This window comes from Ursus arctos, unplaced genomic scaffold (genome assembly GCF_023065955.2).
Source record: "Ursus arctos isolate Adak ecotype North America unplaced genomic scaffold, UrsArc2.0 scaffold_1, whole genome shotgun sequence".
NCBI classification, from domain to species: Eukaryota; Metazoa; Chordata; class Mammalia; order Carnivora; family Ursidae; genus Ursus; species Ursus arctos.
Window position 1 is genome coordinate 26401072 of NW_026622763.1, and position 19519 is coordinate 26420590.

At 35.0% G+C, this 19519-nt stretch overlaps 1 protein-coding gene across 4 annotated transcripts in view; it reads left to right on the forward strand.

The window, feature by feature from the left end:
* Positions 1-19519, forward strand: part of KYNU (kynureninase) — a 124527-nt gene that overhangs the window by 78617 nt on the left and 26391 nt on the right. For all 4 annotated transcript variants that reach the window (XM_026510056.4, XM_026510058.4, XM_026510057.4 and 1 more), the window contains 2 exons: positions 3633-3731; positions 4514-4587. In XM_026510056.4, the coding sequence (XP_026365841.1) occupies positions 3633-3731; positions 4514-4587 (173 nt within the window). The remainder of the gene's footprint in view (positions 1-3632; positions 3732-4513; positions 4588-19519) is intronic.

The window sequence follows — 19519 nt, forward strand, 5'->3', positions numbered from 1 at the left end:
CAGGACTTTTAATAATGGGATACGGTAGGTTGAAGTTTCATGGTTTCTTCATTGTGCCATCCTTACAAATAATTGATAATAAAATAAAAATGCTGCCTTTCTATTCCTTAAGTTTTCTAAGCTGAGTTTTAAAAACAGATAAAGAAAAACTTGAGTCATAAATATTGTTTCGCAAAAAACAAACATCATTGCCTTTATTAGAAATATTGGCAAGAACAAAAGAGGATTTTAAATCCAGGACTTTTATATTTTTTCCAAATTGAATTTCAAAATTAAGATATATCTTAAAATACAAGCAAATCTCTGTGTGTGTGTGTTTACTGAAGCTAAACATTAGCCTGCAAACCCAGATTTTGATCAACTCTAAATCTTAATAGAGATTAATTCTATTACTTTTCTATGACTCTCAAACCTTACATTAGCATGAAACATCTGTCATATTTTTATGGCATGTATTGATAATTTTTTTTTCTGTGAGAAACAAAGTATGAATTCATCCCCCCCCCCAAAAGAAACAAAATCATATAGGTGGTACCGGTAAGAACTTTTTCTTCTATGAGATACTTCTGTGAGTAAGGTTTCTAATTGACTCTTCAGTATATTGAGATTTCTTTATGACACTAATGCTCTTTTAGGGGTTAGCCAATCTTTTCTCTAATGGTCAAGGTAGGAAATATTTTTGGTTTTGTGACCCATATGGTCTCTTTTGAAACTACTCAAAAGTCATCATAGACAATATTTAAACAAATGAGAGTAGTTTTGTTCAAATACAACTGTATTAATTAAAAACAGGTCATAGTTTACATCTCCCTGTAATAGCAGTGTGAGGTTAGTTATTCTTTTTTTTTTTTTTAAAGATTTTATTTATTTATTTGACAGAGATAGAGACAGCCAGCAAGAGAGGGAACACAAGCAGGGGGAGTGGGAGAGGAAGAAGCAGGCTCATAGCAGAGGAGCCTCATGCGGGGCTCGATCCCACATAGCCGGGATGACGCCCTGAGCCGAAGGCAGATGCTTAACCGCTGTGCCACCCAGGCGCCCCAAGGTTAGTTCTTCTTAAGAGGTATTAGAACAATCTAAAATTGGTCCCTCTGCGATTACTTACTTCAAAAATTTCAATCAATAGATGTGTTTCTTAAAAGTTGCAGGAAATTCAAAGTTTTGAATATGTAATTATTATATATGCACTTAGTAAGCTAAAAATAGAAAAGCTCACAAGTAAAACATTGTTGCAAAATGAACTATCACCCCCATTTAATGATCATGTTTTTTTTTTAATTCATGTTTATGTACAAAATTGTCTTAATACGGAATGAATCACTATATTCTCGAAGTAAAACTTTTAACATTTTGATTTATAGAAAGTTAAACGTTTTAATGGTAAGCCATGAAAGTGAGAAGTTCCTACTTGGTTACAATTTGGGTAATTATTTATTGCTACAGGTTGTCCTTCTGGGAACTTAATGGAAAGAGGCTAGTTTCTAAAACAGTGAATTCTACTAGGCAGACATATAAAACACTTGGATCATGTAAACAAGTAAATAACTAAGAACAGAGTCAGTAAGAGGCTGTTAGCATCTCAAGTCAGTGTATAGGGAGAACACAGTGTACAGTCATAAACAGCATCATTTTTATTTGGTCATTTTTCTGTCAGCTGATCTAGGCAATATTTAGTCGGAGAGATCCTGCTAGTCTCAACTGAATTCACTTACACATCCCTGGCCACCTAAAGAGAGGTGGAGAAAGTAGCTGATCCAAGCTGAGCTCAGGTGAGGGTGACTTTAATCCTAATCCCCATTTCTTTCATCTTCCTTCTGAGCCAGCAGGTTGGCTAAGCATGTCCTTGTTACAGAAATGGCAGAGGGCAAGTGAGAGCAAGCCTAATCTAATCACGCAAGTCCTTTGGAGTCTCTGCTTGTATTACATGTGCTAACATTCCATTGGTCAAAATAAGTCACCTGGCTAATCCCAGGGGCAGAGAATTGTATCCTGTCCACAGTGGGAAGAACTGAAAAATTACATAGCAAAGGAAATGGATACAAGGAAAGACAAAGAATGGGAACTATTAGGGCAATTTACCATAGCTTGTATATACTTGAATTAAATTAAATATGGGGAGGATGTGGGGTTTAGTGATAACTGAAAAGTACTGTTAACTTCATCAGGTTAGTAGGATACAGTAAAGCAGAGGTTCTCAAACTTTTTAGTAACGAAAACCTTTTACACTCTTAGAAATCACTGAGGACTTCAAAGAGGTTTTGATACTGTGTTTATATCTATATTTACTATATTTGTAACTAAACAAATTCATTCACTTATTTTAGAGCAACAATAACAAACACATTTTAACATAAATGCTATTAGGGAAACAAAGCCATATTTTCTAAAACAAAAAGAATGTTGTATATTTGGCAAATCTCTTTGTTGTTTGGCTTAATAGAAGACAGCTGGTTTTCTTTATCTGCTTCTGTATTCAATCTCTTGCTTCTTTTTTTTCTTCATGAAGCATATGAAGAAAATCAGTCCTCATGCAGATAGTTGGAAAAAGCAGAAGTAGTTTACTGGCTTTTCAGTTTATTGTGAATATTGCTTGGTACTGTACCAGAATTTGACAGGTTGTGGTATGCAGTGTGAAACCAAATTACTGAACTTCTGTACATTGTTACATTAAAATCCATTGTTTGATTTTGCACTTTGAATAGATCTTTTATCCATGCTTGATATGTAACATCAAACATTGGTTGTTTGAAAAATACTGGTTCATTTTTTCCAAATACCTATGTACTTAATTATATATTATTTTAAAAATTATATATTACTACTAAACTCATCAGAAATATCTTTAAGTATTGGGAAATGGTTGTCCTCATAAAAGTGGATACAAATTTTCAAAATCCTAATTTCTCTTGGAAACTACTTTTTTCATGGGCAATGAAGACTATGAGTTGTTTTCCTCGAATTGACAGACTCACTTCATTTTCAGAAGAATGTCTGTCAAACACCCAAGTATGAGTTACTGTTATCTTTCAGCTGTTCTTTGATGCAAAGAAAAAAAAAAAGGTTCTCTGTGAAATAAAAGTGGCTAGTTCAGCTTGCAACTCAAATAATTGCATGAGGATGTTATTTTAAGGCAGCCGTCTTCAGAATGTGGTCAGATGTTTTATGCATACTTCCCGCGTTAAACCTTAAACACATAAGAATGAAGGTGTTGAGATTTAAAACAAATTCATCAGTTTTACAGCTTTCTCAAGGAGATTCGTAAATGACACTGTCTTGCTATTTCCCCCTGCTACTAAATGGTTTTGACCTACAGTGATTACTCATGTGATCTTGCTGCTGCCTTGATTTGTGCTAACATGCCCCAGTTTTCCCGTAGCTGCTTTTGCATTATCGGTGCAAATGTCAACACAGTGAAGAAGGCAAAGGATGTCTTCACATATTACGAAAACTATTTCGACCTGAAAGGATCTTGGAAATGCGCAGTGTTTTGTGGTTCAGACACGTGAACCACTGCACCAAAGGACACTGTATTTATAGTACAGCAGTTTGTCAGAGATTTTCTTAGAGATATTTATACTTAGTATTTCTAATCATTAAGCAAATTTAAAACTTGTTCTTATGTTCTTCCCCAGGGTTGTTTCGTTGGCTTTGATCTAGCACATGCAGTTGGAAATGTTGAACTCCACTTACATGACTGGGGAGTTGATTTTGCCTGCTGGTGCTCCTACAAGGTATAAATTACTTAATATATTTACATCCTTTTATCACACATTGAAATTGATCTAAATGAAAAACTGGAGCAGTGGCCAGTTTCAACTATTTTGAGTTAATGTTCCTCCATTTCTTTCATGACTGCGTTTCTGATTTTAGTTAATTACAAAGACATATGATGTAGTAGTATAAGAATTAATTAAAATCAGGTATTTTCATCCACTGTAGAGTACTTACTCCTTTAATTACTTGGCAACTACAAAAAAATCAAGAGGTTTGGGGTGGAGGGAAAGCTCCACACTTAGAACTTAATTCAAATTGATTAGGTTCTTAGTTTTTTGTCGGTATGTTGTGAAATGTCTACTATGTAAAGATATTTCTCATGGACTCAACTTGATATTGACATCTGAAGACAATTTAATTGACAGGGATCATGGAATGAAACCAATTTTATTTTAACTTATATGTTTTTAAAATGTGATACTTTTTATTATTTAAATATTTATGTGACAAATAATTGAAATGAATAAGCTTTAAAATTAGATAGACTTCATTGGAACTCTTATCTATTAGTTGAGGCAAAATTTGGCCACAAAAGTAATAGGTATTTATTCTCAATTAATAATGCTATGTTTGTTTTTTTTCTTTGAATAAGGTGATACAAAATTCTGTTTTATTAGAAAAACTCAAATAATTGCACATTTTGAACTGGTCAAAAGTTGGTTTCATAACAAAGAAGTCAAATGATTTCATTGTTTATTTTTGTCATATGCTCATACAATTTAATTTCTTTTCAATCCAGTATTTAAACTCAGGAGCAGGAGGTCTTGCTGGTGCCTTTGTCCATGAAAAGCATGCCCATACAATTAAACCTGCGTGAGTACCATCTTCAGATTCTTTGGTGATATATAAATTAATTTGCATTAATAATATGCTAAATTTACATTAGTTCATTAAGGTGCTATCCAATAAGAATCTGGATTGATTATAATTATATCACTGCTCTATTAACAATGATGCACTTTATCAGAAATAAATGCCTTTCAAAGAGTTCAGTTGGTTGAACAAGAAATTTAATCACAAAAAGGGAAGCTTCAATGCTAAAAATGAGTCACTGTAATCATGTAGAGCAGATGGTTTAATGCAAAGAGACGACTTATTTTTGTTCAAAAATTAGACTTCAGAAAATTTCAGATTCTTACATTGATGAATAAATCAAAGGCAACCAGAGCTGTGCCTAATCGAGCCTTAAATGTGGTATGTTATTATTAAAATTACATCTACCTTTAAAGCTAGAAACATTATACGATGGTCTTGTAAGGATTATCTTCTGTCCTAAAAGATTTTATAATCCATGAAAACTGCAGAAGCTGAGCACCGAACAACACAGGCTGACTGCGTAAAAAGCAATACTTTTCTCCTTTATATAACTTTTTCATTTTTTAGAGCAAGTATAAATGCAAATGTGATCTATTAATGCATTTATACATTTTTATTTGACGAGGGAACTTGTAAGTTTGTTTTTATCTGGTATGGAGATACAGAAATAATATTCTGCAAAAGCTCCTTTCATAGTTGTTGTGTCAGAGTATGTGTGGTGAGGAGACTGTCTAGACTCATAATAGGTAATATAATAATGTTTGATTAGTTTTCTGAATCTTCTCAGCCACTGGCTGAGTGGTGTAATCTTTACAAGAATTGAAGCTGAATTAGTAATAAAACTTGGAGCACCTCACATTTCTGAGGTTTTATGCATATAAATCCAAGAAATTTGAGATGATTTGCTACAGTTCATTTAATCGTGTCTAAAATTTCTTCAAGATTTTAAAGTTTTAAAATTAAATAGAGCATTTTCTTTAGACAGGTATTTTGTCAGGCAGACGTCTTCCACAAATACACTGTCAGTACATTAGATCTCCATGTCCCAAATTCTCTGAAAAGAATCTAAAGCATTACTATGTTATAGGAATGCCATGCATATTTTAAAAGGTCTCTTTGTCATTTTTAGCAAACCCCGCTGATAGTGTTTTACCTAGCATAATTGTTTTCCATGTAGACGGTATATAGGATATTGCTTCCTTTGCGTAAGGACTCCTACTCTGACCGTTTCCCACTCTCCAATTGCTTACATTGTAATAGAGGATCTGATGTTTTATATCAACCCAAAGAGAAGCCAGTGGGATGGTTGGGGGATATGTAAATAATCTACACAAATTCTGGAGAATGTAAGGGGTAGTAGTTAAGTTCTGATCTTATAGCATATGTCTATTGCACTTGAGATTTCTTTTATCACTATTTATCCTTCATGGATGAGGAACAGGAGAGGATGAGGGCTTGTAGTGGGCTCATGTGTGCTTTATCTTGTAGAATCCCAACATCCTCTAGGACACAGTATGTGTTACATCTTTGGTCCCAGGAGAAAGAGTATATAGACATCCCAGATTCACGTTACTGCTTGATCACTTGCTGGTATACCCTTCAGGTATACCCTGAAGAATGTTCCATGATCTCTCGATGTTCTAGCCTCTAAATACAGGTAGTATCAGCATCCACCTCATAGGCAATGATTCTGAGAGTCAGATGGGATGGTGCACATGTAAAGTGCTTGGCCAGTGGCATAAGCATTGCAGTGGTTCTTACACGGACGCTAAATGCTTTGTTGCTTCACTGTGAACTTGTATGTTAACTGGTAGACTTTGGTCTTGTAGAGATCATTTATCTTAAGTAGAAAACATAACCTCAGAGGTTATGGTTTGTGCCTTTGAGGACATTAAACAGTCCTGTATACCCTACCAAGTTCATTTCAGCAGGCCTTTGAGAAACTACCATGGAAGTATCCATTCCTTGAATTCTCTCTTGTACAGGCCTTGTCATCTTACTGGTTCCTCATTAACTAATGAATTGAATGAGATCTTTATGCATCTTCGTTTCATATTTGTATGAGAGCCAAGCTTTTAAATTTTTTTGAAACCTGTTGTTGGCATTTTAACTATCTGGCTTTGGAGACTGACAAGACTCAAATCAGGCTTGACTCACGAAGCCCTCTTCACAGAAAACCCCATTTGGCGGTGGTGGTTTGTTTGTTGTTAAAGCTTTTTATATCACGCGGGAATGACTAATTCCAGTGGTGCCAAATCCTACTCAATAGTGGAATGTAACTGCTATTGATTTAACAAACTTTGTGAAGTAAACTCTGTTGCTTTTTTAAAGGGTGACATCTAGTGGCTAAGCATGTTATTTCAAATAAATTGTATACAAATGACATTTTTTACTATCCGGTCGTTTATTCTTTCTCAAGAAATTTTAACTATATATATTTAAGTTAGTTTCTCTTTTATGTTATTTGACTATATATTTATAGTGCAATCATTGTGTAGTCAAAGCCTTCAGTAAAGAAATGAAACAGGATGAAGGTCTAGGTTAAAATTAGGGGCATTCTAGATGTGTGATTAAACAGAATGCATAAATGTTCATCAAGGGTGGTGAAGAAGGGCATTATGGAAGTGATCGAGCCACAAGGTATAGAGAATGGATCCCAGGATATGTAACCCTGCATTCTAAAGTTTATTATTCAGTGTATAACTTTGAAATATCTCTTAGATGTTTCCATTAGCAACTGGTAAATGATATTTGTACCAAGAATTTCACTTCTTCGTCGTTGTTGTCTTCTTCGTCTTTTTTCTGTTTAAATAGGCATTTTGGCCATTGTTCAAACTGATGACCTAAGACTTTTTTCCAAGAACCTTTTGTGAATAAAGAGAAAGAGTCAGGCCATAGTCGATCCACTGCACTAAGCATCATAACTCAAGCTGTTTTTCTCAACTAGATTTTGACTTGTCCTAGTTTATCACCACCTTTTCTCATTCCAGTGTCATATTCTAAACTTTGTAGCTAAGAATTACTCTTAAATTAGAACTGATGGTGAGTCAATGCCATCTTTTTATTTTTTTTTTCCCCTTCAGGGTTGACTTCAACTCAATCTATAGAATTAATAATGATCATTCTGAGATATAAAGGGAAATATTTTTAATTGTAGGCATTTGAAGCAGAAATGTATCACTAACAAGGTACTTAACTACTTCGATTTTTTTTAACTTTATAAATGTTGACTTTTCTGGTATACTTTAGATCAGTACTTAACTTTTTGATTTTATGGGATTCAAAAATATCTGAAGCTCATAAAATGATTCTTCTGTACGAGCCCATAGACTGCAATCCAACACCCCCTGCCACACATAACACATTTTTTTTTTCCTTTTGAGAGACTTCTAGCGTAAGAACAGGAGTGAATCATATGAGCTATTAAGATTCCTTCTGTCACTACTTTTTACTCCATCCAGTGAAACCATGCATACTAGAAAATGGCTGTTCTTCACTTCCCATGCTGGCACATAAACCTCCAAATACTCCAATGTATTAGATCCCCTGAAATGATATTTCCCCTGGGATTTTTCTTTTTTTAAGTTTTTTGAGTAACCAAGAATGGGGCCTACTGATAATTTTGATGAAAATGCTAGAATTTTAAATCATGCCAATCTGTTTCCATAATGATCTAGAGGTATTTGCTTGAAGCCTGTAAATAGATGTGTTATTTTTAAGGCTTTATTCAGGCTTGAGTCATCTCCTTTATTGTAATAAGTCACTTTCAGGTTAAAGAAGAACTAGCCAAAGAGGCTGGACAACTTCACATAGTTAAGGCAAATTTTAGAACTCAGAAATGTAGGTTATTACTATTTTTATTTGGCAACTTAAAAAAAAATAGAAGAATGCCAAACAATATTGAGGAAAGTCTAAGAAAGGATGAAAAGAGGCATGAAGAAAACAACTTGTTTATGCCATGCTTCGCACAACTGTATGATCAATGTAATGAGGGGAGATGATCTAATGCACATTTGTTCCGGGGAAAGCTGACTTGATACATTGATTCTACGTACTTTCCCAGGCAATGTTGTAGAATGCCATTGTTCAAAACTTACCTGTAATTTAAACCTCGTCTTGGTTTCTTAGTGATCCTTTTGGACTTACTACTTAGCACATCGTTGTCTAGTACCTGCCTAAGGTCTCCTTCTCCAAGGCTAGAGAATAAGGAAGTGTGGCTGACACCAGCAAGGTGTGTAAATTCATGACTCCAGATCTTTTAGAATGTGATAGGCCAGTATCAGTAGATTTCTCAGAGTTTTCACAGAATCTCTAGTTGAAATGTGACCTCTACCTCCCAGGGCATCTGTTCTACCCATTTACCCTGTTTCTTACGTTCCATGTTTAGTATTAACATGGATGACTTCTCAGCCACAACTTTTTGACCTCTCAGCCATATTGGATATACTTGACCATCTCCTCTGTCATTGATGTTTCCCTCCCACAACCACAAGCTTCCAGTGCGCCATTTTCTCCTGCTTCTGCTCCAACTTATGTGATGACTCCTATATTTTACGAAGTTTACTCTTTCACTTTTTCACTGATTCTCTCAGTGCCTCGGAACTTGGTCCCTGAGCCCAGAAATATCTCATCCACACACATGATTTCAGCCACAGACGTTTGTAGAGGACACAGCTTTACCACTTGCTTACTTTTTAGCCCTTACTTTAATCTGATTGCAAATTACAAGATTTTCTGATTATCGAAGCATTAAACCAGTTCCCAAAGATACATGATAATGTAGGAAAGCAAAGATTGTCATAATAGGAAATATTCCCTAATGAACTACACACTTAAAAATTAGCCTTTACTGAACACCCTTTCCAATTAGTATTAGCATCTATCTCTGTGAATTATTATAAAAAGTCTTGGTCTCTTGCTGATTATAGAATGTTACAAATATCAGATAACACAATGAAAACACAGTGAAAATGGGTTGTAAAGTAAAATTTTTCAGGAGATTCAAGATTCCCTGATGCAAGTGATACCGAAGAACTGCTGAATCACAAAATTATGGTCAGTGAGAGTCTGTCAGAGTTAGAACCAATAACAGATGAAGTAGAGGAAATTAGATACGGTCCTTCAAAAGCAAATGACTTGAATATCAGGGATTAAAAGGAAATGATGAATGCTTCAAAAATTTTTATTGAAATGATCATTTCTTTGGTCATGCTAAAAAAGTTAAATGTAATATGAAAGAGACTGTATTTTTTTATCTTATCATTTTAAAAAATACGCCAAAAAATCAACACTTGATTTATTATTCCTTTTAATAATTAGCACATTATACTTTTAACTTGTCAAATTACAAGTTAATTTTTATATAATTTTAAACTTACTTTTTAAGAGCATCTCAATCAAATTTAATTTTTCCCCCATTAATTACTATAAAAATATGGTTATTGGTTTAAAGTGGATTTTATTTTAAATGGCCTCAGTTTTCCATTGGTCATCAAATAATGAAGACTCTCGGTATACCCATATATCTTTCTAATCTCAGGAATTAAACATGGTGAAACTTCCATTTTATCTTACTCCAATACAAGTATCCTTTCTAAGGTACTCATTTCTTTGTCATGTAAAGAGAATGATCCTGAGTATTAAGAAGACATGAACAGGGCTGCCTGGGTGGCACAGCGGTTAAGCTTCTGCCTTTGGCTCAGGGCGTGATCCCGGTGTTATGGGATTGAGCCCCACATCAGGCTCTTCCGCTGTGAGCCTGCTTTTTCCTCTCCCACTCCCCCTGCTTGTGTTCCCTCTCTCGCTGGCTGTTTCTATCTCTGTTGAATAAATAAATAAAATCTTAAAAAAAAAAAAAAAGAAGCCATGAACAAATATAACCAATACATATTTTTGTGCAAGTAACTTTCACAAATGGAAGTAAATATAAGATAATGTCTGTGATTTTAACATATAATCCATTTGGAAAGATTATTTTAGGATTTGAATAAATGATTTAAATGACAGGTAATACAAGGTTAGGCTATGTGCCACAAGGCAACTTCTTAATTATTGCTAGGTGACTTCTCAGAAGTTGCCATAGGAGCAGTGGAGGGATAGATAGATGTCTTTAACTCAGGTGCTTCAGAAAAGCTTGAGCAAGGTGGTGGGGAAATTTACAGTTACAAATCTCTGCTAAATAGAATGCTATGTTAACTAATGAATAAACTTACTCTGTTAACTTTGAAAGCTGAAGTCATTGTTTATGAGAAAGATTTCACTTGGTTTCATAAATTTCATAAATTTAAGTTTCATAAATTTAAGAAAGTATAAAGAAGAAAGAATTACTTAAATGACATTTCTTAAAGGGATATGTCAAGTGATCATTTCCTTCTTATACTTTTCACTAGAATTTTTATGGAATCTGAGTTATTGACTTAACATTTAAAAGTCTGCCTATTACCATAAAATTGCTCTATATCCCTATTCTGCAGTATTTTAGAAATTATAAACAGTGGTGAAATCAAGTTTGTTTCATGCTCATATGCATAGGGATGGGGCCTTGAACTCAGGGTCATGCTTTCAGGGTCATGCTCACACTTAATTTCAGAAACATGCTCATGGAGTAGGTTATACCTGTCCTAAGTTCTAGTCCCAAAATTCTCACCATGAGGGGTCCAAAAGACAACACATTGATTGAAGAAAACTCATGTATAGAATCATGACATATAACCAACACCTATCTTCATTCAGAAACCATTTTAGATAAGTAACTCTAAAAGGATCCCTCATCTTCTTGGCTTGACAATTTTTACTATGCAAAGTCATCTAGATGGTTTTTCTGTGCTGCGAATTTAAGCTGTGATCATAAAAATAACATTTATACTCTGAGGTGTGATCATGATTAAAAATAAGTTCAGTAAATAATCTCATTTTTTCAGCTCAGGAGATAAAGTAATCCTGGCTCTTAAAGGAAAGCCAAAATAGAAATTATCAGTATAAAAAGATACATTAAATCCATTGTTCCTTGCAAATGACTCCTCTCAGATAATGATGACATAATCATTAATTTGGGAAAATTGGAGTCCTTTGAAATCTCAAAATTTATTTTCTCTTCTAAAATTGCAGTCTAGCGTCTCTGAAGATATATGAGGTCAATGAACCTTTCAGACACCAAGATTAAAACTTGTCAAGGAGCTTTAGCTCTTGTTTTAATCACTTCAGGTTTTGCCCCAAAGTGACCGTTGGAATCTGCAGGGTTTCTTGTTGTTGTTTTAATATTAACTATGAAGAGCTATTGCTAAACTTCTATCTGTTCTTATGAGAAACATACATGTAGCTATCTGGCTCTTGAAGATTTGCCGAAACAGCCACGCTACAGTGATGCCTGCTGTGTGGGGCAGCACGGGGAACTTGTTCATCTCAGACAGATCTCTTGGGTCCTGGTGCCTCCAAGATGGGGCTGGGCTAACTTGACAAATGACAAGAACCTCTTGAAATACTTTGTTCAGAACGAAGGTCTGGACTCATGTGATGTGTTTTCTTTTTTTCTTTGTTTACTTGTTTTTACTCAATGTCAAAGGAGAAGATTTGATTGCTGGGAAATGATGCTTTTCTCTAGAGTTGAGGTCTGTGTGTAGAGAGTTTGCCTTGCTCTCATCTCCACTGCAATCAGCTTGAGTCAAAATCTCAGAAGATTTGGTACAAGTTTGGTAAAAGCCATGGAAACTTAGGGAGAAAATGGGCCTTTTTTAATTTTTTTAAGGAGTCTGTGATCCTTGTAAGAATTTGTCTTTACATGTTCAATGTGATTGTTTGAAAATTGATTATAAATTAATTCTAAATTTTTTTAGTACAGTGACATTGTCCTTGAGATCTTTCTTTACGTTCCTAATCTGCAGTGCCCCAAAAAATACTTTTTAAAATTTTGTTGTTGAATATATGTCTGTCTTTACTCTTAGCATAATAGACAAACCACTTCTAGCATATGGAAGCATTTCTACTTTGCAAGTTATTCTGAAGGGGGCATGATTTGCAAAATACTGTCAAATTAAATATGCATTTCCATATGCTTCTACAAAGACCAAATATATCCAGGAAAACTAGCTACAGACAATTTAAAAAATCTTTCATGAGCATTTTGATCAGCATTGCAACTAGTTCTTTCAAAAGTCCTAAAATCAGACATCGTCTCTCTGTTTTTGTGCTTTTAATATCAATATTACCTCAAAGGATTACAAACCAATATTTCAAAATAATAATATATTTCAGGAAAGCATATGCAGAAAATTTTCAAAAGATTTATTTGTTAATAAAGCTTTCACACCAAGAAAATACTGACTTAGCTCTTTTAAGAATACCATATTATTCCGAAACTTCAGGAAGTAATTTTCATTAACCAAAACTCATGATATCAGGAAGTGCTTTTTTATTTTATAAGTATACTTGTCATACTGTTAGATCTCTGGACATACTTGAACAAACCTCCTGTTGAATAAGATTTGAAGATGTAATGAATATGTAACAGAACCAAGTGAAGCACTCTAAACAATATTTACAGATGAGTGAGCAAATGAGAGGAGGAAAAGCAATTGAGTTTCGTGATACTTTCTCATACTATTTTCCAGAGCAGCGTTACATCAGTAGACTTAGAAAGTACAGAGCGGTTGTGAACAGATGAATATTTTTTAGAAAATAAGATTTGACAGAGATCTTTTCTACTCAAAGTGAGTTGGTAATATTTTCCCTGTCTAATGTTGTGGACATGTCAAACCTTAAAATAGTCATGCTTGGCAACTAATTGCTGGCATCAAGGGATGAATGTACAATTTATGAGGTAAAGCAACCGATTTTGTTAGTTTTTGAGATTTTTGTTTGTCATTAATACCTTTGAATCTTCTTCTGTCACTTAGCTATGCTTTTACTTTTCCTCCAAATGATCACCAACTGCCTGGGATTAGACCCATCTTGCTTTTCCTCTCAGTTTTTTTTTTTTTAAGCCCTTATTCTACTCCTTTCCCTGATCCTTATTCCTGTGCACTAACACCATCTTCCTTACATGTACCTGAATTACTGTTACTTCTGGATTCCAGTACCTCCTTGAACTACAGCAATTGTGCGTCTGTGTCCACACCTTTCTTCTCACTCTGCAAGGTGGTTCAGCAGCATTAGTGCGCGGCTGTGAAGAATGGCCTAAGAATGTGATTGGCAGAATGGGTACCTTGGAACCATGCCTAAATCCTACCAAACGGGTCTGCCCTGAGGGCAGAGTTTTAGTACATTCGAACTCTTCTTTGTTTGCTTTTGGTCGTCCCAAGTTGCATTGATTGGCTGGAAAATACTGTCAGTGGAGGCTGGAAGAAAACAGTTTGGCTGATGATAGATGAATAGAGCTTGGAACAACCAAAAATGAAGAGCTGAAAAAGTCTGGAATTGTTCATGAAAAGAAATTAGTATTTTCCACTGAAGATTGTGGAAGAATTTTGACTTACAATTGTATAACGCCCCTGTAGTACCTTCACAGGTATGTGAATATATATATGTGTATATATATTCCAGGTAATTTTTAAAGTGTTTGGGATGTATGGCCAAACAAAGCAAAGGTCCCTGTCCTCATAATACACTCTATCAAGAGAAGACAAACTATACCTATAATAAGGGGCACATTATATGATGTGTTTGAAGTTCGTAAGTCCTATGGACAATTGGAAAAGTAGGATGGAAAAAAGAGGTATAAGAATACTCTGTGGAATCCTTGGCAACATGCAGTATTTAAAACGTATGCAGGAAAGCTCACACTGGGAAAATAAGTTGCGGATGAAGAGGCGAAGGAGGTGGAGCGTAGGTCAAGCAGTTACCTGGTGAAGAGAGTTCCAGGCAGAGGGGGTATCTAAGTGTAAAGGTTCTAAGACAGGAATGTGTCTTAAATATTTGAGGAACAGCAAGGAGGCTAGCACGGGTGGAACAGATTGAGCAAACTGGAGATTGGATGAAATTAGACAGAGAGAGAGAGAGAGAGAGAGGGGTCCGTAAAATGTAGTCCCTGTAAGGTTATATAAAGACATGGGCTCCATTCCCATTTTGCCAGAAATGCAACATGACACAGCAAGTTGCAAAATGATCCCCCTGGTGGCTTTGTTGGGAAGAGGCTGTAAGAATAAGAGTAGACTTCAGAAGACCAGCTGGGGAACCATTACAGAAAGCAGGCAAGAGGTGACCACGATTCAAAACAGGAGAATAGCAGAGAAGGTGATGAGAAGTTGTACAGATTAAGGATCTACTATAAAAGACAGGTGGCACCACTCTGAAAGAGGTCAAGAACAGAAACATATATGTCAGTTAAAGGATGTCTGCAATCATTCAGAAGTGAGCTGCTCACTACCTAAAATACGGTCATGGCTAATGGGATGAAGAAAGCAAGATAGAGTTAAAAGTTACTAGAAAGTTGAATCAACAGGACATAGAGAAAAGTTTGGATAGAGGGAAAAAATTAATTTGATGTTTGGGCAAAAGGATGCTGAATCATTAATTAAATGTCATGTAGTTATTTCATTTATCAACTAAAAAGTATTTCTTGAGATCTACTGTAGGCAAAGCAGTACGCAGTACATGGGGGATACAGACATGAATGAGCTCCTGTTGTCCTTTCCATGTGAGCAGCAAAAGGAAAGAGAAGTTGGAGAAACCTATGTTGAGGAGGTGCTATTTGAGCTGATGGGAGAAATTCTCCCAAATCTTGCTGAGATGGAAGGGGAATAGGCAGTGGTGGGGTGTTTGAGGTAGGGTGGTTTTGCATGCATCCCAGTCAGGGACCAGAAGATGGAGGTCTTTGCATTCCAAATAAGGAATTTCAATTTTTGTCTTAGAGGCAGTAGGAAGCCATTGATTGTTCACATAGAATGAGTTTACAAATTCAGGTCTCTTCAGCTCTCCAGGTATTTGTTTCCTCTTGGGAAAAATAGTTAAGCATGGGGGATCTGCTAAGATTTCTTCCGGCTTTTAAACTCTGATTGTCAAACAATAAATATGAAGCATCAGAATAAAGGTGGACTGCCTCTAGGGATAATTTTCCTTTCCTCAGGTATAAAAGACTACTATATGCATACTTCTTAAAGTTCAGCTACCAAAATTTTATTATGAAAATTAAGAATATATAAAAGCTATTTGAATGAATAAATTCCTCATTACTTTCTGAATAAAACAACCCTTGTGGAACTTTTCGATTCTGTGAAGCACAATTATTTGATGAGGATTTTAGGTGATACACTTTTACCTGTGGTTAGGTTATAGAGGGCATTAGGATATGGAACAACAGGCATTCAAGTTTATCCCCAATTGCTGTTACAGATTTCTAAGAATAAACAATTACACTGTAATTCAAATGTTCCATGTTTTTTGGCAATACTGCAACAATTTGTCTGATTCAACACAGTTTTTGAGTCCATGAAAGCAGTAAGACGGTTTTATTTAATTTTCAGTTGTGACTTCGAGAGAAAGAAAGAGGAAGGGTAGGGATGGAAGGGGAAGGGACTGAATGGGGGTTAAGGAGAGGGGGAAGGGGTTGGGGAAGAGGATGAGGAAAAGGAAAAAAAAAAAAAACAACTTACTCCAGTCAGGTTCTATTCCTGAACACAGACTAAAATTATTAAACGTATGGCAATACATTGTCAAATTAAAGGACATTATGCAATCAGTCTTTATTGCAAGTGTCTTTCTTAAAACAGATCGTGATCTAATTTGCTTATTTGCTGAATTGCTCTAGTGATGAATTGCGTTTATAACATAGATTAAGGAGACTGGGAAAAGTTGTTTCGTTTTGTTTTGGTGAGATAGGGATAAGGAGAGGTAAGGGGTTTATGGAATAAGTTACATTAATTCAGTGCATGAAATATTCAGGGATTCATACTGGAGATTCTGCCATTAAAGTCTTGCTAAGGAGATCAAGGAGAGTTGGGTATTTCATTTCATAACTCTTAGCATCCAAAATCATATTCAGTGGATCCCTGGTGGCCTTCTCTTGCTGAATTTGAATATCATGCCTCAAAGATGTCTTTATAATAGGTGATGCTTTCCATCTGATAATACCTATTTGAAACTCCTTGTAGGAAATTGATGATGTTCAAAGAACACAAAGCATATTAAAATCTTTACTTTTTATTATTTATCAGATCTCTTCCAAAACCTTCTCTTAAAATTCTGTTAATGTCTTCATTCTAAGGAAATGAACTCCCTGCTTGATTTTTAAATTTTGGTGGCAAAAGATTCAAATTTCTAGTCCAAGTGCAATGAGATTGCATCTTGTTACTTTTCATATTCAGTTTGTAGAAATGATTTATGAGCTTGTTGCGATAATAGTTACTTACAAACTGATTTAATGGTTTTTGATTTTACTTATTTGCTTTAGAATTCATGCCAAGATTTCATTTAGATCACATTTCTTTTGTATTTTATTTTGCCTTTCCTACGTTCCAGATGGTGGGGTCTTAAAATGAATTTAACTTTCCCTTAGATTTTTTGTGATGTATTTTGTGTTTGAATGAATTTTTTTAAAATCACCATTTCTTTATTTGACTAAACAATCCCCATTCCATCTATAAAGACTTGGAGGTGTGTTCTGTGAGCAGTATGAGCAGTGCTTGTCCAAGTTTACTAAATTAGATGCCTCGGTCAGTGTCCTTTAAGAAGAGGAATTGATTACAGAGGTTATAATGAAAGAACAGAGAAATTTAAAAAAAAATTTTTTTTCAAGAAAAAGAAAACACTATATATTTCTGCTAACTCAGAACCCTAAGTGCATTTTTTAAGTAATCTGGGTAATAATTGCTTTTATAGAATCTCTAAGTCATTAAAAAAAATGCCCCAGGTGATTTTTGCTTTTGCTTGTGAATATGCGTGATCATAATGGTCTATATCTACATTTAGGCTTCAACAACTAACACTTGCGTTATTGTAGACTATTTATCCAGTGTCTTGGAACCTCATTATCCTTATCTGTATGGTGAGGATAGTAATAGTATCTAGGTCTTAGGATTATTTTTAACAAATTAAGCAATTGCTTAGAACAGTGACTCATAATGAAGGCTCAGTTAACATTTGTTTCTGTTGCTTTCAAAAGTATTAAACAATTACAAAAAATATTAAACAAGTACAAGAACTTAAATCAGGAAAAACACATGCATCCCTAAGTTAAACTTGTTGGACCATTTGTGGGTTTTAAAAAAAGAATTTTTTTTTAGATTTTATTTATTTATTTATTTATTTATTTATTTATTTATTTATTTGATACAGAGCACAAGCAGGGAGAACAGCAGAGGGAAAAGCAGGCTCCCCGTAGAGCAAGGGGCCCTATGTGGGGCTCGATCCAGGACCCAGGGATCATGACCTGAGCTGAAGGCAGATACTTAACTGACTGACCCACCCAGGTGTCCCCTTGTTGGACCATTTTTCTAAGACTAGTTGAGGAGTTAGTCACCTGGATTCACATTGTTCACATTGTTTAATTGGAAGATAATATGGGGAAAAGACTTCAGCTCTCATACATATTATTTTTGTAAATAGAATTCTTTTCTTCTTTTATCATTTTATTTAGATTAACAATTTTTTTTTCAAAAGTCTAATCCAGTTAGTAGGGTAAGACTTACAGTAGCATAGGCTCTTACATTAAAAACATCACTGGAGTTGTTTTTCATGAAAATATTCAGAACAACTTGAAAAATGTCAGACATTAAGAAATCTCAATACTTTTTTTTTACTTTACAAGGGGTTATGGGTAAAAATAAATTTTAATAAGTTAAAAATGTCATTCTCATTATATTCCATTTAAATGATTAAATTTCTTTCTATCAAGTAAAACTGTAGAACAATTAATTTTAGACAGCTGTAATCATTTCCCCAAGAAATGACATTTAGAATTTAATTAAGATTGAAAATAGATACCCCCATGATTAAAAGAACATGATAATTATTAATACTTTATATCAGAATAAAGATACAAAGGAAGAAGAGCATCCTATGAAAAATCAGTGACAGTTTGAAACAATTCACATCTACTGGCCCCAGGACTTTGAAGCACATATAACATGGAATATCTCCTCCTGCCATATTTTTATGGCTACATGCCATAAAACTAAGAGTTTGTTGAAGTGTTTTGATGAATATTTTCATAAAGTAATTACTTTGATCACTGAATTTAATGACATTACTGTCACATCTAGATACCGACTATAGTCCTGTGTTATGTAGGAAGTTACATCTCCCTATTCCGGTGTACTCTGATCTCGTTTACTACTAATTGTTCGCGAATTACAAATAGCCTCTATGAAGAACTGTTTCTTTCTTCTGTTTCTCTTATTACTCTCCTCTAATAACTTCAAAATTCATGTTGATGAAACTGCACTACCTTCCTGAGCCTGAGGTTTCATTTCTTCCAGGGTTTCAGTCCACTCAGTATGTCACTCTTAATGGAATATGTCGGCAACTCTCTCTTCCTTAGCTGCTGGTTAATATCAAACATTTAGGTTCCAGTCTATTCTCTTTCTGTCAATTCCTCCCACCTCACTATGTCTCCTGGATGTTTGCTTCTTGATGAAGACTCACATGTCCACCCATAGTTAAAAGGGAAGGTGTGACACAAAGGCATGTACACCAGAAAGCAGGGATGGGGAACTTACCTACCCTTTGGTTGAATTAATATCTATTTAATGAGGTCCATACCCCCCAGCCACACCCAATAACTTTAAACTGTGGACAAGGACCATTTCTGTTCTAGCTCACTGTACTGAATTAATGAATGAAATATAGAAAATCTTGCTGTCCTTTCCTCCCCAGAGGAGGGGGGTGCTCTCACAGCTGTGGGGGTGGGCCGGAGGGGGGGGCTGGCAGAATGCTGAAAAAATATAAGGTAGATAGATAGTCTGTAGACTCTAATAAGCCTCAAAAAGAAAAGTAATTT